Source organism: Emydura macquarii, unplaced genomic scaffold (assembly GCF_026122565.2).
Source record: "Emydura macquarii macquarii isolate MOO-44397 ecotype Brisbane River unplaced genomic scaffold, CSIRO-AGI_Emac_v2 contig_3128, whole genome shotgun sequence".
Lineage (NCBI taxonomy): Eukaryota > Metazoa > Chordata > Testudines > Chelidae > Emydura > Emydura macquarii.
The window spans coordinates 5,347,481-5,374,093 of record NW_027133265.1 but is presented as its reverse complement, the minus strand read 5'-3'; the positions used below and the strand labels follow the sequence as shown (position 1 = coordinate 5,374,093).

The following is a 26,613-nucleotide window of genomic DNA, read 5'->3' as shown; positions in this document are numbered from 1 at the left end:
TGGAAGTGTGGCTAGTGGCTATGCACAGCACAGCTAAGCACATAGATTTGGTGCATTTATTCTGAAAGTCTGTGTGGCAAAGTGAATGAGAGCTGGGTCTGCCATATTAGAGAACTGGATGTAGATTAATGGTCATTTTATGCTACTCCACTGATGTGCAAGGGCCATGAAAGGGGCAGAGTAGCTCCAGGGAGAATTCTTTCATTGTAGAAGCAGTATAGCACTGGTGTGTATGGTTCCTCTACATTGTCCCCCTTGCAGCCCTACCTGTACGGATGTGTCGGAGATATGATAGTGTGTATTATGGGAGGAGTGACTGGATCCCTCTGACAATTCTGGTCTACACTGCGAAGAAGTCCAAGGGTAACTTATAACATGAGGTTGCGATAAATTAGAGCAGCCTAGAGGGTCTTCTCTAATTTACTCTGAGAGCCATAAAGGCTCTGAGACCAGCCAAAAATTAGTGATTCAAAAAGTGTCTTAAAATCATCCTTGCCATTCTGTCTGCCCAGGTTGTGCCCTGTGTGCAGCATTTCTGTGGAGAGGTGCAGCACAGAATCTTCCCCCTAGGTTGTTTTTCCAGTTCTGCCAGAAGTGACCTTGTGCAGCATTTCATGTACTGCTTCTCTAAAATGGGAATGATACTACCAGCTCTGCTGCCTAATATTTAAAGAAATGTATGGAAACAGCCTTAAAGACAAGACCTTACAGATGAATTTGTCAAAATAGGTGAGTTTTAGGGCCAGCCAACTTTGACAGTTTGCCTTAAATGGTATTATCTACCAGTGTATATGCAGAAAAGCACTTCTAATTTTAATTTGGAAATTATTAAGAAAAATTAAGTATTTAACCCACTGGAGATGAGTCTTTTTTGTTCAAGTATTTATATGAGAGTTATATATATGGACAAAGCACACTAGCTTAAATCCTGCAAAGATTTAGCGTGTGCTTAAACACACATTAATGTGATTAAGACTACTCGTGTTTAAGGTTAAGCATAGGGCTAAATCTTTGCAGGAACGGGGCCTGGATTTATTAAAGACTGCACCATTGGATTGAATCCATTCTGAACTAAGGGCGGGTCTACACTACAGCGTAAGTCTACCTTATTTAATCATTCAGAGATGTGAAAAAGACCCCCCCCCTCAGCAATGCGAGTTACAGAGACCTAAGCAATGTCCATACCAGTGCTACATTGGCGGGAGATGCTGTCCCACCAACATAGCTTCTGCCTCTCGCAGAGGTGGAGTAAATATGCTGACAGGAGTGCACTCTCCCATCGGCATACAGCATCTTCATCAGACACGCTACAGTGGCACAGCTGCATTGGTGCAGCTGCACAAATGTAGCGCTTCAAGTGTAGACTTGCCCTAAATATCAGAAGTGTATCAACTCTTATACATCAGGTTTTCAAGATGTAGGCACAGACAATATATTTTCATTTTTTCCAATTTGGTGACTTGTTAGGACTAAACGTACACCTAGGAAGTTCAAATGTAAATATAGGTTATTTTAATTTCAGATTGCATTAAACCTAATGGAGATTAGTATGCTTATTGCTATAGTTTGTGCATAAATTTTTATTTAGGACAGTTTTTTTTTTTTTAAATTAACCAGCCTTTGTTTCCTGATTACACCCAAATGGAGAATGCTACAAAACTATTCATACTGTTATATTAAACATGTTCTTAACTTCTATTTAAATTGTTGCTTTAAACTACTTTCAGCTAGAACTAACAAGATTTAGGTGAGTTAGATTTGGACGACATTGTCCTGTCTGAAAGTGGATGTTTCTTGTGAAATGACTGTAATTTGAGCTAATGTATTTTGTTTCTAAAGCTACATATAAAAAAATCAGCAAGTTGGATCAGATTTTATTTAACTATATTCTTTCAAGTTAGAACTCATCTCAGTGTTTTTAATACTTCCAACTGATATGTTTTTCCTTTGCACTATGCAGGCTTTGCTAGCACTGGGCATCAGTCAGTCTGCAAGGATACCAGACCCTACTCATCCGTAAGGGCATTGTCTTTATTCACTTGAGCTTGTGGAATAAATAATTAAGTTTCAGTAATTATATATGGGTTTAAAATAATATTGTATTGCTTGGGTGCAATCTTATTTTTATGTAAAGGATCTGTTGTTTCTGAATAGGAGCTGTACCATAGTTTTTCCTTTTTGTTCCACTATATTAATCCAGGCAACTTGAATTATTTTGAAGTAAAATAGTGGTACTTATATGAATATCCAAGGTTTTAATTTTTTCTAAACTGAAATGAATAACTTCCAGTTCTACAATAGAAATAATAAGAAAAATATGGGTTCCTACCAAACTTCAAGAGTTCTAAACTCTCATGACTTGGTATGTTGTTTTGACATTGTAAGCTATGTAACTTTTATTGCATTTTCATTGCAGTTATACCTTTATTCAGGAGGATGTGTTTTTGTGGGCCCTAGCACCTTTTCCACTAGATAGCAGTACAGTATGTCATCCATATTTTTCCTTTTTTTTCCTACATGAATGGCAGGATTTGGGCAATGGTAATGAGACTGCCCTTTCCCCCTTCCACAATTTTCAGCAAGGGAACTCTTGGTTCCAGTTGAGATGGTAACAAGAAGTTCTTGGCATAAACACACTAGCTTTAATTTTATACTAATAAGGGATTTAATGTTATGTTCTTACGGCTTTGTAAATTTTAAAGTGGTAGTCTTACTGATATAGTATGGTTCCAACCTAAATTTCAGTTTTTTTCACTTCTGAGGGCTGCCATTTAGGTACCTCCTGAATAGTAATTAAAATGTTCTGTCTTGTTTGGGTTCAGAAAGTCAGGCAAGCTTTTCCTCAACTAAGAATCTAAGGTAGCTTCAACTAAGGCTGCTGATTTACATTTAAGTTTGCCAGACTCAGCCTTCTCAGAATAGGATGTCCATCCTTTCTTTCAATCTTCCCCTTTCCCTCAAATTATGCCCCTCACCTGCATCATCATCTCTTTTGCAATGCTGCTAATCAGGAGTGTCATTTCACACAATGATGTATTGTTAAGATGCCATTTTAATTTTACCAAAAAATAATTAAGTGTTGGGGATTTGCAGTCAGCTGAACTATTAAAAAAGCACATGGTGAGTTTTACAGTATTAATTTAAAGGAAATGAAATTTGTAGACTGACTGCACATAAAGATTTCAATTAGAAGCAGCACTGCAAGGCAGTGTAAATGTTAGCCCATTCATTAAACACCTGAATGAATTTTAAAAAAAGATTAAATTAATTTAATCAACAGTTAGGGAACATAATATTAAAGTAATAAAACTAAATCTAAATAGCCTGTGTGTGGAGAATAGATTAGAAAAATATCTAAATTACATTCACATTATTTTATATATTTTTAAGGAACCTGGATGTCCTTTTCCATCAGTATTTCAGTAGATTTGATTTTAGCAACTATATTTTAATTGGCTATCAAGATATGTGATGGTCAACTATCAGGAGCTCCAGTTTGTCATCAAGCATCTGAATATTTTTTTAAAGTTGTGCAGACATTTTTTCCTAAAGCACTTTATTTGTTTTCACCCAGGTATGGATTCACAAACATGCGTTATATTGCCTCTCTAATTAGTGGGGTTGGCATTTTCATGATGGGTGCAGGACTTTCCTGGTATCATGGAATCATAGGTTTACTTCATCCTCAGCCCATAGAATCTCTTCTTTGGGTAAGTCAATCTTTTTTTCTTGTGTTTTAAAACTATGGGTGGTGGGGATGGTTTAATGTAATGAAATCTCACAATCTGAAATACCTAGTCACCCTGAAATCAAGTTTGAATCCTAGTAGGTAGGGTTAACCAAGCCATCTGAGGTAGTATGTTCCATGGAACTTAGTGCATCTGTGCGAGGTTTTTTAAACCAAGTTCCTCTCTGCTTTGCATCGACACTGATACTTTAGTCCAATTTTTAAGAATATAGGGTTGTCCTGGTGTCCTTAGCCAAAAATTTCTCTCCCATTCCTTATACTGTGTAGTGTGTTACATAATCTGTTTGGTCGTTCAATCTTCTGTCTTCTAGAGATGGGTGTGTTTCATTTGTGGGTGAAGTGATTCTTGTTTGTAAAGTTCTTGTGATATTTTGGGATGAAAGGTTCTGTATAAATGTGAAACTATATACATTCAAAATGACAAAATACTTGTGGTTTTTTATACTTGCAGGCTTATTGTATCTTAGCAGGATCACTGGTGTCTGAAGGAGGTATGCAGTGTCATGAAATATTTGTGTTGCTGTATTCGTAAGCTGATAATGCAGGCTGAGCAGTCTGTGGTGATAGTTTATTAAGCTTTTGTTTACAGAACTGCAAAGGTTTGAGCTCTATTATCCACAATTGCATTGATGATTGACATTCAGGAAAACTTTTGTGTTGTTTTTAATTTACTTGTTTGATCTTCTGCTTATTGTCAGGCAAAGGAAGGAAACTAATATAGTGTCATGTATTCTAGGTCTTCATTCATTTTCTAGAACGTGAACAATACATATAAGAATGTCTGGCATGTAATCTGAAAGTGTGTAGCGAGCCTTTTACCGTTATGTGACAATAGTATTTATCAGTGGCTTGTACGTAGAGAAGAATATGCGGGTAAGGGCTGCTTTTTATGGATTGCCACTGCTCACAATACTGATGGACAGAAAGCTTTCCTGGTGACAATCACATGTAATTGTGTACCGATATTTGTTTATAGAACTTTTGGTTTAGGGTATTATATACTGTGTAGATTAGAATTCTTGAAATATTTGTACTTTCTGAAATTTGAGACATGAAAAAATAATTTATAAATTATTCATAATACTACAATTTACATTATATTTATAAGTAGATGTTATTGTACTCTGTGTGTGTGCAAAACTTGTTTATCCCTTTACTTTATGGGCATGATCTACTAAAGAAATTTGTTGATTGTATGGTTGGTAGGAGCACCATAATTAGTTTGCTGTGATATGAGCATCTGTGTCTGTCTGTCTGTCAATTTGCCTCTAACCATTTTCAGCAACAATATTACTTTTGTTTCAGCTACCCTTCTTGTTGCTATAAATGAAATTCGAAGGAGTGCCCGGGCCAAGGGTCTGTCATTTTATCAATATGGTATGTTTCTTTTTATATCAGTATGGTATGTGTCATTATTTACAATAGGATTTATTACCTGAATTTGTATACAAATAAGAATAGTATAATTACCTGTTTTCACTTGCTTTACATGAGTCTTATGATTATGAAATCTAGTAACAAGTGTATTTTACAAATTAGATGAAAACCTATTGCTTTATTTAATGCTTCTTAGACATTTGAGTACTAAAGTAGTTGCATTTTGCAGGATAAATTCCCCATTGGTTTTACAAATCTTCTGGACAAGCTTCTGTAATTGGTGTTTACCATATTTTATGTATTTATTAACACTTACAGGAAGAGTTTAGCTGGAAAGTATAGGGTTTTACATATATGTAAATATATTATCTTTTATATTACTAGAGTTAGAACTGTGTACAAAACATTATGAATGGTATAACAAAGCTAAGATTTCAGCATTAGTGTAATTTTTTTTATTAAATATTCAGTCAGGCTGAGTCGTGATCCCAGTACAAATGTGGTGTTGTTGGAGGATGCTGCAGCAGTTTTGGGTGTGACGTTAGCTGCTACTTGCATGGGACTGACTTCTTTAACAGGTAAAATTCAATCTTAAATTGAGGCTGACTGGATTTGAGAGAACATAGTCATGTTTTGTAAGCATGGTATGAATATACCTTTTGACTCCTTTTGATAATTGCTTTAAATGTATGCACCTTTTCCCTTTGGATTATGGGAACTCTCTCCATCTTCCAACCCTAAATAGTCAGATGGTGAGAAAAGAAAAGAAAATTTTCACATTTGAGGTCAGCCATTTTAATTGTTTTAATCTATTCATTAATCATTTGTAAACTAATAATTGTATGATGTATGACTGGTGGATTACACACTACATAGGCTTCAGTTTATGCAAAGTGCTGCCACCAAGATTATACATACTTCTGCTTTTCACCTGTTCCTGCAATAATACTGTCTCTATGATGACATTCAATTATATTTCATATTGCTTTTAAAAAAGCTTGCATTAAAATCTCTTGTCAGAACTGATTAATCTGAATGATTTTCTAACAGTGTATTTTAATAAAAATCTCTCTGCCCCTTTGCAGATCTTTTGGAGGAAGCTTTTACTGTGGTGAGCTTCCACAGTTGTATATTACTCTCTAATCTTATTTCAAGTATATTGAGTTGAAGATATTTGAAATTAGGAGATATTTGAATGTCTTTTTTTCAAGCCCCTATTATTGGAGAGATTATACAATTCTAATATTGCTACTGAAGGATCATATGGCCTTACTATTCTGAAGACTTGAGGACCCAGTCATGCAAACTCTTACTTACTCAAGTAGTTGCATTGAAGTCAGTGGGATTACTTGGAAACCTAAATGTTTGTATGATGTGGGTCATTTCCTTTTAACTGGATTTGAGTTAACCAAGTTATGGTTGAATCCTTTTATAAAAAGAGAATCTATCCTAGTCAAACATGTAAATTACTTTCTGCCTAGTCTGATTACATAAATTCATATCCTGGTCAGCAGCAGCACAGCCTTGTTACTGGGCTATGCTTGAAGGGAGCGTTTAGGGAAGAAATTTTATTCCCTTCCCCCAGGATGTAGCTTTGGAGTTATCCAAAGATACTTGATAGCCCAAATACTCCTCATCTGCCAAGGTACATGAGGAGAATAGAATTATCTGTATAATAGATTGTGATCAACCCCCTCCTCCCCCCAAAAATCTGCAGAATGAAGCTGTGTGAAGGCATGTGTATATTCTCTGCATTGTCGCTCTCCCTTCCCCACCATGCAAGAAACAGAGAGGCTCAGATGCTGTGAGATGAGGGTTATTTGCCCATTAACGGGTATTGGCTTTTTTTGGAATTGATCTAATAAGAACTGAATAAACATGGCACCTTCCTTTACAGGTCTTCACTAATTATTTGCCTCACAGCTTTTTTTGTTTTGCTACATCTTTGACTCCTATATAAAATGTTTTGTGAAACTTTATATGTAGGACGCTATGTAAAAATATGTAGTGTTGCAGACAGAAAAGTGAATATAAATAAATGTGTAAAATGCCCATTATGTAAGTACTGTAATGCATTCCAGGATATATTTCTGCTTCTGTCCTGTTTTGTAGGCAAATCAGAAAGATTCTTGTTTTTATAAAAAGATTGTGTAATGTTTTCGTCCCTCTTCTCCATCAAATTGGTGAACCTTATTGCTAACTTGGTATTTGTGCTTTTGAAGGCTTTACTCATTACATAGCACAGAAAGCGGTTATGCTGATGGTATTTTTACTTACGTGATGCCAGGCCCAGAAATTTGATTGCCTAATAAAATAGTCTACAGATTCATAAGTTGGGGAGCGAATGTGTGGGGCTTCCAGATCTGGGAACATGAGATTTTGCTTTAAATCTTCTGTTTTTTTTAATTTTTTTTATTCATCTTTATTTTGTCATCCAGAAATAAAGGACAGAATTATCAGTACATACTCTAAGAAACAGTAATTCCTGTGTAGAGAAAATATACTGTATGCTTTTCAATATTACAAAGGCATTATCTATTTGGACACTTTTTTTAGAAATATTCTCTGAAATTAACTTCAATTGTGTTTTGTGTAGGCAACCCTTACTATGATAGCCTGGGGTCTCTAGGTGTGGGAACTTTGTTGGGAGCTGTATCAGCTTTTCTTATCTACACCAACACGGAAGCACTGCTGGGACGATCCATTCATCCTGAGCAATTACAGCGACTTACTGAGTTACTGGAGAGTGACCCGGCTGTAAGGTAAGATGAGGAACTTGATGATATACAAATCTCTTATCAAGCATATCAAAAAGCAGGAAACTAGCGTTTGTCTGAATGTGACCGTGGTGCCTGGAGGGGGCCACAGTGAGTATGCTGCAAGGAATAGGGCAGATAATTCCCAAAACTGGTGGTTTATTCTATTCTGTAATTAGAGTTCACCAAGCTAGTAACAAAATAGTTTCTGTATTATCACACTGGTTACCAAGAAGCCAAACTACAGTCCCCTTTAAGCAATCCAGCCTTTGGCTCCCACCCAGACAGCCAAGTCTAATATAGTAATAATCACTAAAAACCTTTTCTCACCATATATAAAGTTCTACCAATCCCAAGAGACCGGCACATTGCCCACCAGGTCAATGAATATTTCAGCCCCAACCAAAATATATGCTTACACCCAATCCTAAATAACTGAAACTAAGATTTATTAATAAAAGAAAAAAGGGCATAACTGTGGTTAAAAGATCATTATACAGACAGATATGAGTAAAATTCTTGGATCAGTTTCACAGCATAGACGGTGAGGCTGCTGGTTTGTAAAAGTCTTTCTGGAATCAGATTAAAAGGTGATATGTCCAATAGGCAGTCCATTTGCAGAGTTCGTTCAAATTCTTTCATGAGAATTCCAGAGTGAATCCAGAGTAACCTGGAGAACTCAGTCTTTTGACTTAGATTTTCCCTGTCAAAGTTTAAGCAGATCTGAGATGAAAGAGGATCAGACCTGAAGCTTCTTTTATAGTTGAAGCAAGTCATTCTCATATTAGGGCCTTCCTTGGATGAAAAATAGGTAATGTACATTGTTACTTTGAAGCTAATCTCTGTTTCCTATGATACACAGGTAACTAGTGGTATTCATTAATATAAGGCAATTAACCATTCAAACAGTTCACAGGCGATTTACAATGTGGAATTTACAAGTTTCAAAGAGAAATGAGGACAATAATATTACATCACAAGTTCCCTCTAAATGATACCTGCTTTTGATTTCTGAATCAGTAGAATACAGTAATGAGGCATTGTGAGATGAGAACAGAATTTTAGCATCTACAAGCTAATTAGGTCACATTGTTAAACTTCTAACAAGATACAGGAAGAGACAGACAAATACAATTAGCATCTACCCTTTAATTCTCTAACAATACAGGCATACATATTAAAATTTCTAGTCTACTTAACATGACTGATAATTATCTATGAATGGCCTTGTTTACCATTTCAGTGATATCTGTTAAGTTGTTATGGGTGACATACCAGTTGACCAGTCTGTCAGTGTTACACTGAGAAAAATAGTTTAAGAACAAAAGTAAGTAATGGGGGGGGGGGGGGAGCAGAGAAACCTCTCTTTCATTGATTTTGCAGTCTTAATTTGGTAGGATCAGGGTTTTGACAGAAACTTGGTTTGGTTTCCTGTGCTAAAAATTTTACTGACTGAATTGACAAACAGGAGAATTCAGGCTTAGCTGAAATAAAGTGTTCAAATATGTTTTGTGATGCACTATACTATTAACTACAGCAGTTGGCACAACAATGTTGAAGGAAAGGGACATCGAATAAAATTATAGTCATGTACTGCAAAGTCATATTTCCTTGCTCTTTCAGTATCTATTTTAAAATTCCAGTACTTTAACCCCTTTAGGCTTTTTTATAAAACATGAGCTCTGACCCTTGCTTTCAATAGCCTTTACCATGGCTATTTTTTTCTCATAGTCTGTGTATTCGTAGCTGATGTTCATCTTTATATATTACTGTCAGTTTTGGTCAACAAAAAAATCAGTTTCAATTTCAAGTACTCCTGTAGTAGTAGCACAGTGCTGTATCATTTGGGTTGCAAACAACAAATTTGAATAATATGCCCTGTAAAGATTGCTATAGTTATAGAGCTGTGGTTTTCAACCCTTTTTCATTTGTTGACCCCTAAAAAATTTCAAATGGAGGTGTGGACCCCTTTGGAAATCTTAGTCAGAGTTTGTGGACCCCCAAGGATCTGCTGACCACAGTTTGAAAACCACCGTCAGTCAGTTCTAGGAACCCTGCTTATAAAACATCTCCCCATCTTTAAGGTCCTATCTGAAAATTCAAATGTCAGGTACTAACACAATGAAATCTTTGTTAGCCACACAATAATATGAGTGGGGGTGGATGTTTTAACAGCACTGTTAAAAATAGGTTGTGTGGCAGTTACAGAACTAGCAGCACCTTTGACTCCTTTCTGGTCTCCCCCCCCCATTAAATGTTAGGCTTTTTGGCTTTACCTGTGCTGAGATGGAATCCTGCAGTTTTCCCCACTCTTAGAAAGGGTCTTTGTGGGCTAACTGTGATTTCTCAGCAGGTGTCACTGGGCTCCTAAGTCTTACCTTTGGAAGCTGTAGCCAGTGGTGAATATGGTGAACAGACAGCTTTCTTAAAACAAAGTATTGTTTAATCTTACCAGTAAGAACACAACAAAGCATAGGAGTAAAAGGATTTTAACACAATAAACAGTCCATACACATACATTTCTTCCCCAAGACTTACCGTCCCCTGGAAGTTAGGAAGGCTTAACTGCTTCAGACACCCTTCACAGGGCCAGTCTGTGTGTCTGTGAGCCTGTTCTTCTGCAAACAGCTCACTGGCAACTACCCCACCTTTTTCCCCTCTCTCTCTTGTTCCTCCCCCCCACCCCTTCGGATCCCCGCCCGTGCCAGAAGGGATCATTAGACTCAATTCTGACTGCCTATATATCACAGGCTGCTAACTTTTACCCAGTTACTCCTATAGTGAGCCAAATAACTTGTTTGACTAACATTTATATCCCAGAAAAGCATTCAGTCTTTATTTGAAGACATCAAGAGCTGAACAGTCTACCATTTCCCTTGGTAATTTAAATTCTGTAGCTATGGCCTGTGTTCCTTGTTCCTAGATTTATAGCTTTGCAGTGGGCTGTATCAAAATATGTTTTGTTTGAATGGGCTCAGGTTACCAAGCAATCCAGATCACTCTGCATGAATGCCCTGTCTTCAAAATTATTTGCCACTTATTTATTTAATCAGAATATCATGTGGTACTAAGTCAAATATTTTACAAAAGTCTAAGCATTTTACATCTGTGCAGTTACCATTATCACCCAAACTTTTGTCTCCTCAGAGAATGAAATCAGGTGTGACAAGATTAAATTTTCATAAAACCTGGTTGACTGGTGTTAATTATATTCTTAGCCTTTAATTCTTTATCAGTTGAATCCTGTATCAGGTTTTTCATTCTGTTGCCTGGGATTTGAGGCAAACCAGCCTATAGTTATCTGTGGTACCCTACTTGCCTTTTTGAATATTGGCGCAACACTATCACTTTTTTGGTCTTCTGGAATTTCCCCAATATTCCAAGGCCAATTAAAAATTAACATCAGCAGCCCAGAGAGCTCTTCAGCCAACTCTTTGAAGAAATTTGGGTGCAAGTCATTTGGGCCTGCTGACTTAAAAATGTTTATGCTAGTGTCTAACATTTGTCTAACATAATTCTCCATTACTAATTGCCTGGAAAGTACTTTCACATCCTCATGGTGTGAGTGCAATATCCTTCTATGCCTCTAGATACAAAACAGAAATATTTATTGAATTCTGCCTTTTCTGTACCATCATTAACAATTTTACCATCTCCCTCTAATAATGGGCCTATACCATTGCTTTTGTTCCTAATACTTTAAAATCTCCTTATTGTCCTTAGGCCCATGAGCCATGGGTTTGTTCCTGATATCTTCAGCTTTCCTTATGAATTTTCTGCACTTCATAACTTCTCATTTATATTGATTGCTATCAATTTCTCCCCTTTGCTGTTAGAAATAAAAACCCCAATATATGACAAATGGCTTCCTTCACTTTGCCACTGAACCAAATGGAGTTGGGCAAAGGGTGGCCTTCTTCTTGATTGTGGAGTCATGGATATAACATCTAATAAACTTCTTAAAGATGTTCCAATCAATTTTGCTCATGATCTTCTTCATCTTTGGGAAATTAGTCCTTGTGAAACACCAAGTATATATATTTCTGGTTGGGACTGTTCTCTGTCCATATTGAATGTAATCAGGTCATGATCGCTGGTCCCTAGGCAACCACCAGCTTCCAGTCCAGTGATGAATTCATCTTTATCCATCACAGTGAGGTCCAAAATAGTTACCTTATGTTAGGCCCAATATCTTTTGTGTTAGATCTGGCATTTTTAGAAACTAATACTACTGGCATGAGTTGCCCAGCATATGTTTTCCAAATAAGTACCCCATAACAACACAGTTTTTCTTTCCATACTTTAAACAGGTGTTTAAGGAATAGCACATCCTGTTCTTTATTTTGATTCTGTAACAAAGGCTTCGTTAGTTAGCACATTGACTATATGCATTCAAGATTCCGTGCTTTTGAGTTATCTGTAACTATAATACAGGTGATGGTGTGTCTAATGTAGAGTACCACCCCAAAACACCTCTTTACTCTATCTTGTCTGAACAAGTTATAACTAGTGATTTTAACCTTCCTGTCATGAATTGCCCCACCAGATTCCAGTAAAGCCAGTTTTATCAAATTCCTTCTCATCAGTGAAACTTTCCAATTCTTCTTGCTTGTTACCCAGATTCCTAGTATTGGTGTGTATATATAAGCAACTGAAAAATAATTTCTCTTCACATTATTCATCACATCAATTCAATCTGTTCATGAAACATGAAGTTTGAGTTTGTATCACATTTATCCCCTGGTATTTAACATCCTCCTGTCTGCTCTAGTTGGCGTCCTTTTTATTTATTAATTCCCAGCTTTAGCAAAACAACTGCAGCTTTGACCAGATCTTGGAATTAGCATCTTCACAGCTAATAGTGCAGATATGGTTTTGTAAATCCTGACCTATTTACCAAGAGGTGAATCACTGTGTTGCTTTCCTGTTAAGCTTGCTATTAAATAAACCCCCAGTAGCACACAATAAACATTCCAATATAGTTATACAGTAAACATTTCCCATGCCCGGTCACATATAGTATTAATAAATTAATACAGATCAGCCCCCACCCACATCCTTCACATTTGGCTCATAGGTGTGCTACTTCTGAAATTAGTTTTCCTATTAAATAAAGTTAGTTCTAGTGAGGCAGCATTCAGGTGTGAAGGGAGACTTTTTTATAATTGCTTATAAAGTGCTTGAGCACTTTTGCCAATAGGATTTCTGTAATTTCAAAGGCGATATTAACTTGATGACTTCATATGAGAGAGATGTAAATAATTAATGTAAAATATTTAGAGCTGGTTGGGAACTTTCTGTCAATGGTTTTCTGACATAACTTCAATTGTGCAAAAACTGTATTTTATTTTCCTTGGGGAAATTTTTGAATTTGCCAAAATGTTCAATTTTTCTGTGAGGAAAATCTAAATTAAATATTTCCTTTGGATCAGTTTGACCTTATTTGAAATATTTTTGTTTTTAACTGACCCAAAACATTTTAAATCAGTTTAAAAACAAAAAGCATAACAAACAAAACATAAATCAACCTGTGTGAATTTCATTTCATTTCTGGCCCTCATTTTCTCCTATGTGCTGGGGGCTCCTGGGAGGACTATGTCTCTCATTCAGCAAGGCACTGATTTCTACTTGAGTTGCAAGGTCTATCACAAGAGTAGCATAACTGTAGGTACATTATGGTCATTGTTAATATGTCAGTACAACTGCACGTGTGTTCCAAACCTCATGTTCATCAATGTGTCTGTACCATTCTAAAATTCCAGAGTCATTGTTTTGGATACTTTTCCAGGGACTTTTAAGCTTGTGACCAGTTGTAACATACTCCCTACCTGGATCAATGCTCCTATCAAGAAAGCAGACAAAAGTCAGTGTCATGATTCTAACATAGGCGCAGAGGAGAACTTTCTAAAATTAATTTTGAGAATGCCTTGAATAGAGCCTAGGCAATTCCTAGGAAGCTCAACTACAAACTTCTTTCACTGGAATCATGCATATCACATAATAAAATCCTTAAATATTTGGATCCTCATGTTCCTGGAGCTTTAGAGCCAGATTTTTGGTTCTAGTTTTGAAGCAAAGGTAATGCAGTATGGTTGCACTTCTCCAGCTGGGGCTTTTCATCTGTCACACAAACTCAATAGTGCCTGCTCCTACACAAATTTCCCACTCACCCTTGCTGTGTAGCTGTTTGCTTGGTGACGGGACAGGACAGAGCTCACCTAATGGCAACTTTCGGGTGGTTTATGGTCTTACAGGGATCCTAGTTACCTGTGGTAAATTAGAGCTGCCATGTCAGGGCTGGGGTAGCTTGAAAATCATGGTGTAGTAACCAGGTCCCGATAGTGTCCCCCACCTTACCTCTGCATCAAATATAACTTTGCACAGGGGAGAATCTGTCCCTTATTCTCCAAAAGTGAAGATGTTTCAAATGGTAGCAGTCAAGGAGAGGAAGTGACTTACCTGTAATTGCTGTTCATTGAAGACCTAAGTTGTCATAGATCACAACTGCCCCCTTCACCTCCCCCAGTCATAATTTTAAAATACCTGTATGTATGAGTTTCTAACTTGCTCTAAAGCAGTGATCTTCACTATTTTTCAAGCGAGGGCCACTTTGGCAAAAAACCTTCAGTGTGAGAGCCACATAAACTACTAAATTAACACATTGGTTGCTATGGTAATATTATAGTTATTATACTAGGGATATACTTAGATGTACTTATTGGCGCACATCGTACCATGTGGTCAATGTGATGTGTAAAAAAGGCGGACTTGGGCTCAGTACATATTCTAATGTTAAAAATAAAATAAATTGGAATATAAACAATTACTCAGGGAACCACACTTGGGGTTTATGGGAGCCGCCACTGGCTCCCAGGCCTTGCAATGAAGAGCACTGCTCTAAAGGAACTAGTGATTGAGCCACTAGGCTCACTTAAGTTCCAGGGCAGGAGCAAACACACACCTGCTGCAGATAACTTAGAACTTTGAGTTTGAGTGTAGTTGTGGGAGTGGTTATCTATTAACTTATCAGAGAACAGTAGTTACAAATAGGAAAGTTTCTGGTATCTACAGTTATCTGTTAACTGCAAAGAGGAGAAACCCAAATTAGCCCCAGTGTCAGATACTAATGTTCCTGTAATCAGTTCTCAGCCATCTTGTGTGTCTCACAAATAACTTGATGCATTGTTGCAGGCTCAGCAGTCATATTTGTAAAACTTGATACATTAAAACTATATTTAAACCAGTACTAAATATGTAGTAATGAAGAGAGGGTTTGAATTGAAAATATTCCAAGGCTCTAATGGGGGAAGAGGGGGAACATCGCTTTTATGTAATTACAAAATCTTTTGTACTGTAACACTTTGTAGTGAACACCGGAATTCAGATCAGCTAATGGTTTTGCTTTACACTGTTCCACAGCTTTTAAAATTATCTATTTCAGAGCAATTCATGATGTTAAAGCCACAGACATGGGATTGAGCAAAGTGAGATTCAAGGCAGAAGTAGACTTTGATGGACGGGTTGTGACTCGTTCTTACCTGGAAAAGCAAGACATTGAACAGCTGCTACAAGTATGTTTAATAAAGCAATATTGTTACTTCCAGCATTTTTTTCTTTCCCATTATCAAGCATATTAAAAGAAAAATTTGCAAGTAGATGGGATATATTACTTTGCATTTATATAGTGCCTCATCCTGAAGGATCCCAGATGGCTTTATATATTTAACACACTGATACAAAGTATACATAGATATCATACCATCAGCCTCCCCCTCTAGGCTCAAATGCAGCAGTAGTGTATAACAGGAAGTAAAACCAGTTATTTTTTCTACTTCCTATTGCTATATCAAGTTCAAATTATAGGGCTAATTTGAAATAAGTAGGATGTTGCCCAACATTCACAAATTATTATTCTGTCTAAATGTGCCTGTATAATTCCCAGCTCCTTACTCTGAAGTGCTTTTTCTAAGAACTACCCTGAATCAGAGGAAGACCAGACAGATGGAGGTAGGGCCAGTTCCCCCTGTGACAATACCACATCACTTCTGCAACTCCCTGAGATTTTTTTCTGGAGATCTCTCATTCAAACACTGATCATTGTAGGTCTGACAAACTAAGCAGGCTTAGATCAGAGCCAGAGGTAGCATGGTTTCAAGTCTGGTTTATGATCATACAACACGTTATTCCTCTCCTTGATATTTAGACACTAACCAATGTTTTTAGAGTTGTTTCAGGAAATGTTTAGTTTCATTTAAATAGTTTTCTTGCTGTATATCCAAGGAGTACAATTTATCTTGTACTGTGCTATGTCTATATTAGTGATGCAATGTTTCTGTCTTAAATATACTGCAGCCTTATTGCCTATGGATGTGATATTACAAGTTAAAAATTATCTAGCCAGCTCTGCTTGGATGTTAGACAGCCAAGGAAAACTCATATTAGTCCTGGGATACCATATGTAGTTCCTATGTAGTGTTTTTAGCTTGGGTTTTATTATTTGGTGAAAATTCCTTTCTTTATAGAAGAGGTCTGCCTAGTATTTCTACAGAGAGCATTACATCCTGTTTTCCTTAATCTCTTTCCTTCTGTTTGGTATGCTGTTGGCTTCTCCTAGCCTCAGTTCACAGCTGTTTTACTTGGATCTTTTGGGGGCCAAGGATATGTATTTCCGGTAGGCTGCATCTTTAGGTATTACTAACGTTACTTTGCCACCTGTGAAACTCACAGTATACAGCTACCACTAAAGTTACACATTTTTAAATCAGCAGGTCTGGATAACTTGCATCCAAGAGTTTTAAAAGTGCTTGCCGAGGAATTTGTTGGACCATTAATGTTGATTTTCAATAAGTCTTGGAACACTGTGGAAGTTCCAGAAGATTCGAAGTAAACTAATGTGCCAATATTTAAAAAGGGTAAACGGGACAACTTGGCTAATTATAGGTCTGTCAGTCTGACATCGATTCCAAGCAAAAATATGGAACAGCTGATATGGGACTTGATTAATCAAGAATGAAAGGAGGCTAATATAATTAATGCCAATCAACATGGGTTTATGGAAAACAGATCCTGTCAAACTAACTTGTTACTTCTTTGGTAAGATTACAAGTTTGGTTGATAAAGGTAAAAGTGTTGATATAATTTATTTAGATTTCTGTTAGCAGTTGAGTTGGCTCTCTGATACTTTGATTAAAAAACTAGAATGATAAAAAATTAACATGGCATATATTAAAAGGTTTAAAAACTGTCTGATAGGTCTCAATGTATTTGTAAATGGAAAACTATCTTCAAGTGGGTATATTTCTAGTGGATTGGATCTTGTCCCTGTGCTGTTTAACATTTTTATCAATGATATGGAAGAAAACAAAATCATCACTGCTAAAGTTTGTAGATGACATTTAGATTGGAGGAATAGTAAATAATGAAGAGGATGGGTCACTGATATAGAATGATCTGGATTGCATGATAAACTGGGAACAGGCAAACCAAGTATGCATTTTAATACAGTCAAATATGCCCTTATATATCTAGAAACAAAGAATGTAGGCCATACTTACAGGATGGGGGACTTTATTCTGGGAAGCAGTGACTGAAAAAGACTTGGGGGCATGGTGGATAATCTGAATGTGAGATCCCAGTGCAATGCTGTGGCCAAAAAGGGCTAATGCAATCCTTGGATATATAAACGGGGGAATACAGAATAAGGGGCGGGAGATAATATTACGTCTATATTTGGCACTGGTGAGACCACTGCTGGAATGTGTGCCAAGTTTTGGTGTGCATAATTCAAGAAGAGATATTGATAAATTGAAGAGGGTTCAGAAAAGAGCCACAAGTATGATTAAAGGATTAGAAAACATACCTTCTGGGTTGGCGTTCCTAGAGTAATTTTAGCTTAACAAAAAAAAGGCTAAGCAGTGTCTTGATCACAGTTTATAAGTTCCTACATAGAGAACAGATAACAACCTCTTCAGTCTAGCAGAAAAGAGTATCACAAGATCCAGTGGCTGGAAGTTGAAGCTAGACAAATTCAGACTGGAAGTAAGGTGTACATTTTTAACAGTGAGGGTAATTAATCATTGGAACAATTTACCAAGGGTTGTGGTGGATTCTCCATCAGTGTCAATTTTAAAATCAAGATGGGTGTTTCTCTACACGATGTTCTATTGTTCAAACAGGAATGATGTTGAGGAAGTTCTGTAGCCTGTGTTATGCAAGAGGTCAAACTATATGGTCCTGGTGGTTCATTCTGGCCTTATGTTTTTGAGAGAGAATGAGAGGAGAGAATAGGAAAGGAGAAGCTGCTCTGTCTTGCTAGGAGGAAACAGAGATTTACTAACTTTTTGAAGAGATGACTTTTTGGAAAGACAAAGTGCAATTCTCTAAACCTAGTTTGTGAATAAAGGAAAAAGTGAAAACGTGTATGTACATAATGCAGGTTTATTGGCAGCTGTCTTCCACCCCATCTACGTTTTTACATTCCTCGTGTCCTTCATCTTCACTGCCCTGAAAAATCATGAATAATAAATAAGCCCAGGTCCTTGGAAAATGGCTGTTCATTAGGAAACATGAAGATATTTTTCATATTTAGTCACACAGTTGACAGTTGCTTGTGTTTCTTGTTTTTGCTTTGTGTTTTTACTTTCCCTTCCAATTTCTCAAATTGCATTTCTTGACAGGAAATTCAGCAGGTGAAGACTCTTGAGGAATTAGAAGCCTTCATGCTTAAACATGGAGAGAATATCATTGACACACTGGGAGCTGAAGTAGATCGGCTTGAAAAGGAGCTAAAGGTAATATTCAGCTGGTAAAAATAAGTAGTCAATCTGAATGCCCCTAATTTGCTGATATTAGGGGCTTTGTTGTTATATCCTTAAGAAAAGCAGGGACAAATTTCAGACTTTAGTTAAAAGTTTCATTGAACCTTGAAAACAAGCATTTATCTTGCCCTGGGTCCGTTTGACATGTGTAGTTTGCATGGTGTGTTTTGTTCTGTTTCTGTCCAAGTCATTTACCGTTCTAAGATCATTACTGCTTATTGATTCCATTTCCTATGGAATATTACCTGTTTGTGTTCTGTGAAAAATGGCACAGTGGTCTCCAAATGTCAAGTCATTATTAGGGCCCTGAACTCCTACATCAGTTGTAAGGAGAAGCAATTTTTAAATGTTTTTTTTAACTATACACTTAATATTGTGTCAAAAGTGATTTCACTGCATATGAAGAGGGCTCCAATTATTTCACCTTTTTTGTTTTGTTTTGCGCCTGGCAAAACAGAGTATCCCACATTGCCACTATTGCTCTACTGTGTGACACAACTTTAATAGACACATAAACAGGCATCCATCCTTTTTTCAATTCAAGATTTAAATATCTTTCAGTTAGCACAGCAAAGGAGTGTCATCCTTGTTGTTCCGTTGTGGCTATTAAAATCTCACCTGAGAAGTTGTGGTGGGTAGGCGTGGCGTGCTTTTATTTTCATTTAGCTTGTGGTCTGTCCATTACACCAAACTGAAACTTTATAAATTGATAGATTCATCACAAGAGCCTGTAAGTTAAATGTTTCCCCAAGTCTTTAACACTCTTTGTCTTTGGAATTTCAAATTCTAGAATGGTATTATTGGGCTGAGATAGAGATCTAGTCAGACAGTTGTGGCGTAACTCTGGTTTTGTATCAATAGTTCTTCTTCGAGTGCTTGCTCATGTCAATTCCAAGTAGGTGTTTGCACGCTGTGTGCACAGTTGCCGGAAGATTTTTCCCCAGTGGTATCTGTAGGGTTGGCTCTGGAGCCCCCTGGAGTTGCACCTTCGTGGTGCTGTATTAGGGCCCTGCCAACGCCCCGCTCCTTCAGTTCCTTCTCATCACCCATGATGGTCGCTGGAACATCCATATTCTTTTGCTTTGCAAGCGTCTTCCTAGTGGTTGTCTTAACTGATACCTGTAAATAGTAAATCAAACTATTTGGTAAACTAAAGCAAATAGTTAAAGTTAGTTTGTAGTTATAGTTAATTTAGTTAGATAACCCCGATAAGCAGAGTCCTATTTTCCCTTCCCCAGGGCAGGGGGCATGCCTCGATCCCCCAGCTTTAAACCTTGTGTGGCTTGCAAAAAGCCCATGCCTAGTAGCGATCCCCATACTACTTGTCCAAAGTGTCTCTGGGAGACCCGTCAGAGGGATTGTTATAAGATCTGCAAGGGATTCTGCCCTAAGACAAAGAAGGAGAGGAACCAGAATTTGAAGTTCATCCTAATGGAGGCTGCTCTCTGGCTGCACTTGCCGAGCATAGCTAAGTTGACACGTAGTAAGTTGGCTTCAATGCGGAACGCACCAGAGTCCATAAGAGAGGCTGCGCCAAGGAAGGACTGGCACCGAGGGACACCTCATGGACACGACACCACTCACATTCCCTTGTACCTTGTAAGAAGCAGAGGAAGACAGATGAGGGTGCTTGCTGACATCCAAAACAATGGGGTGTAAGGACTCAAGCGGAGTGCGACCCATGTCGAGCCACTCAAGTGCTGCACCCTCAGTTGCTGTACCGTTAACTCTGGCCCTGGGAAGGGGTCTGTTGAGTCCAGTGCCTTTGGACTCCCTGCCCAGGGAGACCCGCTAGGTGGACCTACAGCTCCCCTCCACACCGGAGATGTTTGAAGTGGCCAGGGAGGTGATAAGGATCACAGCACTGCTGTCCCTTCCCAGGTGCGAGTGTGCTCCAGACACCAGGTCACCGGTGCCATCCAGGGGAAAGCCGGCTATGATGCTGTGGTCGTGATCTCCCTGGCACTACTTTCTGGCACCAATGGGGAGCCACACCACCCTGGTCCCCAAGGAGTAAATTGTCAAGCTTCAACTCTGAAGCGGAGTCCTACACCTCTAGGCGATGCCGACACTGGTCAGCGAGGCGACACCGGAGGATTGAGACTGGTTAGCCCTTCTCCATGCCTTGGCTGCTGCAGTGGCAAATGCCAGCTCGGTGGCCTTTTTGGAACTGTTGGGCGTTCCATCAGGCTCAAGGGTCACAATCAGGACAGCTGCTATCACTTTCCTCCAAGAGCAGATATCATCCACCTTTATTGGAGGACGTGCTACCACTTGATACTGAAACTGGCACCGAATACAACACCATGCCTGGCATCGAGCTCTGTGTTGGCCCTGGCACCAAGTTTGAGGAACTGATACCGCGGGACCATCTGGGAGAAAAGGTTAAGAGAGTTCCCCGATTAGAGCATCATTGTCTTTGTCCCTAGATGAAGCAGTTGTGGGGTCCTCAATGGCACCAGTTGCAGATGACAACAGAGCCCATCAGGAACTCTTGAGGAGGGTGGCGCAGAATTTGGCACTCCAAATTGAGGTCTCCGATAATACAGACCCTATAGTAGATATTTTAGCCCCTGAGGGCCCATCCAGGGTAGCATTGCCACTAATAAAGACCATTCATGACACAACAACGATACTGTGGCAGATCCTCAGTTTCCCTGCCTCCAACTGCAAAGAGGGTAGAGAGAAAATATTTTGTACCTTCCAAGGACCATTAATACTTCTATACTCATCCCCCACCAGGGTCGCTTGTAGTAGCAGTGGCCAATGAGCATAAGAGGCCAGGTCAGCAAGGCCCCATGTCAAAGGTGACAGATGTGAAAAAATTGAACTGCTTTGGGAGAAAGGTGTATTCAATTGGGCGGGCTCCAAGTCCATATTGCAAATCAGCAGGTACTGTTGAGTAGATACCATTTAACTCTTGGGGGTGGGGGGGTCTGCGTCAGAGTTCTCTGAGTCTATGCCATCAGACTCCAGGGCGGAGTTCACAGCCCTGATAGAAGAAGGCCAGGCAGTTGCAAGGGCCTTACTTCAGGCGGCACTGGATGTGGTGGATGCCTCAGCTTGCACCATGTCATTGGCGGTAACGATGCATTGGAGCTCGTGGCTATAAGCCTCAGGCCTCCCCCATAAGGTCCAGCAAATAATCCATGACCTTCCCTTCGAAAGCCTACTGTTGTTCTCTGAGCAGACAGTCTCAAAACTGCACAGCCTTATGGATTCTCTGGCTACTTTAAAGTTCTTAGGCCTCCACACTCCAGTGCCGCAGAGGAGGCATTTCAAATCTCAACTCCTACCTCGGTTCTACCTATTCCAACCCAGACAGGAATATAATTGTAAAAGGGGCAGGAATTACAGGAGGAAACCCTCTCAGCCTTCTACCAGCCAATGCCCTGGACCGGCAAGGCAATCCTACGGCTCCAAACAGAACTTTTGAGGGTGTGCCAGAGGATGGTGTACCAATTCAGGGCTCAGATCCTTTACCCATATTCTTTTCACATCAGTTATCCCACTTCTATCATGTGTGAGCCCAGATCACATCAAATTGCTGGGTGCTACTCATGGTAGAACTGGGATAACTCCCTTCAATTCAATTCCCCACCCTCCCTCTCACTCCCTGCCCTCACCATTCCTCTTCAGGTACCCTTCTCACAAGCAATTTCTAATACAAGAGATGCAGGCGCTCCTAAAGATAGGCGGGGTGGAAGAGGTTCTTCAAAAGCTGAGTGGCAAGTGGTTCTACTCTCACTACTTCCTAATCCCGAAAGCCAAAAGTGGTCTCAGATCCATTCTGGACTTATGAAGCCTCAACAGATTCATGAAGAAGTTGAGATTCTGCATGGTCTCTTTGGCCTCAATTAGTTCCTTCTTGGATCCGGGAGATTTGTATGCCGCCCTCAACTTGAAGGATGCGTATTTTCGTGTGTTGATCATTCCAAGTCACAAAAGATTTCTCTGATTCATAGTCAACCAGCCCCACTACCAGTTCTCTGTACTTCCATTTGGCCTTTCTGCGGCACCTCGAGTGTTTACCAAGTGTATGGTGGTTTTTGCTGCATTCCTGTGGAAGTGGAAGGTGCAAGTCTATCTGTACCTCAACAACTGGTTGATCAAAGGTTGCAGCAGGTGGAAGCAGAAGTAAAATTGATAAGGTCAAGCTTTGCCAAGTTGTCTCCTGGTCAATGTGCAGAAGCTGACCTTGATTCCTACTCAGTGGATAGAGTTCATAGGAGCAGTGCTAGATTCAAACCAGGCCAGGGCTTTTCTTCTGGAATCTCAATTCTGGACTATATGCTCCAACATAGAAAAGTTTAAACGGTATCCCGCCACCGCGGCTCAAAACTGCCTGAAACTCCTGGGGCACTTAGCAGCATGCACCTACATCATTCAGCATGCCAGGCTACTTCTCAGATCACACCAGATTTGGCTAGCCTCTGTGTATCATCCGTCCCAAGACTACATACACAGGGTAGTCTCGCTCCCTCCCCTCTGTGTTAGAAATCCTTCACTGGTGGCTCAATTCACAGTTTGTCTGTGCAGGAATCCCCTTCTCCACACCTTCCCCCTCACTGTCCCTGGTCACCGACACCTCAGGGATGGGCTGGGGACCTCACTGGGGAGCACTCAGTACCCAAAGCCTCTGGTCCAAGGTAGAGCTCTTGCTCCACATCAATGAGAGAGAACTGAGGGGCGGTATACTTGGCCTGTCAGACCTTCCAAGCCCACCTGGAAGGCAAATTTGTATTGGTCATGACGGACAATACAACAGCAATGTTTTATAAAAACAGATAGGATGGAGCACGCTCCTGTACCCTGGCCCAGGAAGCCATCAAACTGTGGGACTTCTGCATAGTCCACTTGATTCACCTCGAGGCATTCTACCTGCCCGAGTTGCGGACCACCTCAGCAAGTCTTTCTCCAACTGCGAGTGGTCTCTCCGCCCGGATGCGGTGGACAACATCTTCCAACGGTGGGGAATTCCCCACATAGACTTGTTTGCCATGAGACGCAACAGGAAGTGCATGCAGTTCTGCTCTTTCCAGACTCTCAGATCAATTGCGGATGCATTCCTAATACCTTGGACAGGGCATCTGTCCTACATGTCTCCGCCAATCCCGCTCATTCACAAGGTCCTGCTGAAAATCAGGAAGGAAAGGTCCTCTGTAATTCTGGTAGCCCCAGCATGGCTACGCCAACACTGGTACACCACGCTCCTCAACCTCTCAGTGGAAACTATCAGTCTGCCGTTGGTTGCGCACTTGATCACTCAGGACCACCGCCTTTGTCACCCCAGTCTAGAGTCTTTCCACCTCACGGTGTAGAAGCTTCATGGCTGTATTCTCTGGAACTAGACTGCTCAGAACCAGTCAGAGATGTCCTTCTAGGCAGCAGAAAATGTTCCACCAGGGCCACTTACCTAGCTAAGTTGAAAAGGTTCTCATCTGGTCAATGCAGAAGGATACTCTGCCTGTGCTGTTGTCAATACCTTTCATCTTGGACTGTCTGTTACATCTCAAACAGCAAGGGCTGTTGGTATTGTCAAACTGGGTCCACCTGGCTGCAATCTTGGCATTTCATCCCTGGGTTGCAGGCCATTTGGTCTTCACCAACCACATGGGGGGGCGTTTCTTTAAAGGTCTAGAGAGGTTATACCCTCAAACACATCAGCTGACTCTCCAATGGGATCTCAGCCTTATACTGTCAGGACTGATGGGGTCCTCCGTTCAGATCTCTAGCGACATGCATGCTTCTCTATCTGTCCTGGAAGGTAGCCTTTCTAGTGGCCATAATTTGGGCCAGGAGAGTCTCAGAACTCCGGGCCCTCATGTCTAAAGCCTCGTTATACGGTTTTCTTCTAAGCAAGGTTCAGCTGTGCCTTCACCTGGCTTTCCTTCTGAAGGTGGTGTCACAATTCCACTCAAACCAGTACATATTCCTACAGATGTTCTACCCAAAGCCACATGCCAATAGCTGAGAGCAGAGGCTGCATTCTCTGGATGTTAGATGGGACTTGGCTTTTTATACTGAGAGGACTGAACCCTGTAGGAAAACAACCCAGCTCTTTGTAGCAATAGTAGACAGGATGAAAGGCTTTCCGGTATCTTCACAAATAATCTCTTCATGGATCACATCATATATCAGGACATGTTATGACTTGGCAAAAATACCAGCCCCAGCTCTGACAGCTCACTCCACAAGGGCACAGGTGTCTTCAGCAGTGTTCCTCACTCCGATCCCGATCCAAGATATTTGTAGAGCTATGACGTGGTCATCTATTCATACCTTTGTGGCACACCATGCTATTACACAGCAAGCCAGAGACAATGCTGCATTTGGTAGACCAGTATTGCAATCTGCAGGTCATTGAACTTTGACCCGTCCTCCTATGGATCTGCTTTGTGAGTCATCTACTTGGAATCGACATGAGCAACCATTCAAAGAAGAAAAAATGGTTACTAACCTTCTGTAACTGTTACATCTTCGAGATGTGTTGTTCATGACCATTCAAAGACGTGTCCGCCTACTCCTCTGTCAAAGCCAGCCAGCAAGAAGGAACTGAAGAGCCCTATATACGGTGCCATGAGGGCATGACTCCAGGGAGCTCCAGAGCTGACCCTACGTATCCACTAGGGGAAAAACCTTCTGGCAACTGTGCACATAACACAAATACACCTACTTGGAACCACGAGCAACATATCTTGAAGAACAACAGTTACAGAAGGTGAATAACTGTTTTTTTCATGTATTGATGCATGATCACCTAGTTTTGAGCAGAGGCTGAGAATTCCTGAAAGTGTACATGGATTGGTGAGGTCAGGGAAGCAGCAGGTGTTCAACATTCAGTTCTATTTTTGCTTATATTAGGGGCTTTGTTGTTGTATCCTTAAGAGTCTGGTTTTCTTACTTATATTCTTTTACTTCTCACAATGTGGGCGAATGCTTGGAAGAACAGTTGTCTGTTCCTTCTAGAGTGAAAAGATGGACAGGGTATCATTCCCTCTGTGACTGACCAGCAGAAGGAATAATATGGACAAATAAATTATATTAATCTTTATGAAATAAATGGGAAAACTGTTTGTTTTTATATTACAAACGTATGAAAAGCTCCAAAGGAAACTTTTTAATACAGAACATATCCATTCCATCTATTTCTTTGGTGGGTACTCATGAAGTTGATTTTTTTCTAAATGTTTTTCCTGTCTGTGCTGAAGAACTTATTTTCCTGCGTTTGGTGTAGTCAATCATTTCTGTTGTCTGAAGATGAGGCATTTGGGCAGACAAATATTTCCACAGGCAGAGGTAAATTCCATGATACTTTCCAAGGAGAGCACAGAGCCATGATCAGAAGCATGGTGTGCAGATAAATGTTGTACCTTGTGACTGCCTTTCCCCTTCATCGGAAGGCACTATTCAAGAGCATGTCCTTGCCTCGTGTGTGTGGGATTTTTGAGAAATATTCTAAGTAGTTTTAATTTTATCACCCCAAAGAGGTGCTATTGAAAATCAAAATCAGTCTTTTGACTGTAGTTGGATCAGCAGGCCAGCCCTTTGTGATTTTTGAACAGCAGGCTCAAAGCTAATAATTTTCAAAACATGAATCCTATTTTCAGTGTATATAGGGATTTCAATAAATATGTTGCTATTGAAAAAGCTTTATCTAAATTAGTCACCTGTAGAAATGTCTGTGAAACAAGTTACTTCAAGCAAACATCATCTGTTATGCAAACCACATAATATTTTCACAGTGTCTGAACTTGTGTATTTCTTTAATAGAAACTTGGTCAGTATGTTAAGTCTTACAAATCATTTTAATGGCGTAGACCAATTCTTTCCATGCACTTTTGGTATTCAGGAAAGTGCCTCTTAGATGTAGAATGTAATTTTTTTTATTTGGACATTTTTACCCTTAACCAAT

At 39.6% G+C, this 26,613-nt stretch overlaps 1 protein-coding gene across 1 annotated transcript in view; it reads left to right on the top strand.

Moving 5' to 3' along the window:
- The window catches only part of SLC30A9 (solute carrier family 30 member 9), a 68,846-nt gene that overhangs the window by 34,587 nt on the left and 7,646 nt on the right, over positions 1–26,613 (top strand). The window contains exons 10-17 of the mRNA XM_067531284.1: positions 1,961–2,016; positions 3,575–3,710; positions 4,200–4,239; positions 5,054–5,125; positions 5,596–5,703; positions 7,722–7,887; positions 15,323–15,452; positions 18,558–18,671. Of these exons, the coding sequence (XP_067387385.1) occupies positions 1,961–2,016; positions 3,575–3,710; positions 4,200–4,239; positions 5,054–5,125; positions 5,596–5,703; positions 7,722–7,887; positions 15,323–15,452; positions 18,558–18,671 (822 nt within the window). The remainder of the gene's footprint in view (positions 1–1,960; positions 2,017–3,574; positions 3,711–4,199; positions 4,240–5,053; positions 5,126–5,595; positions 5,704–7,721; positions 7,888–15,322; positions 15,453–18,557; positions 18,672–26,613) is intronic.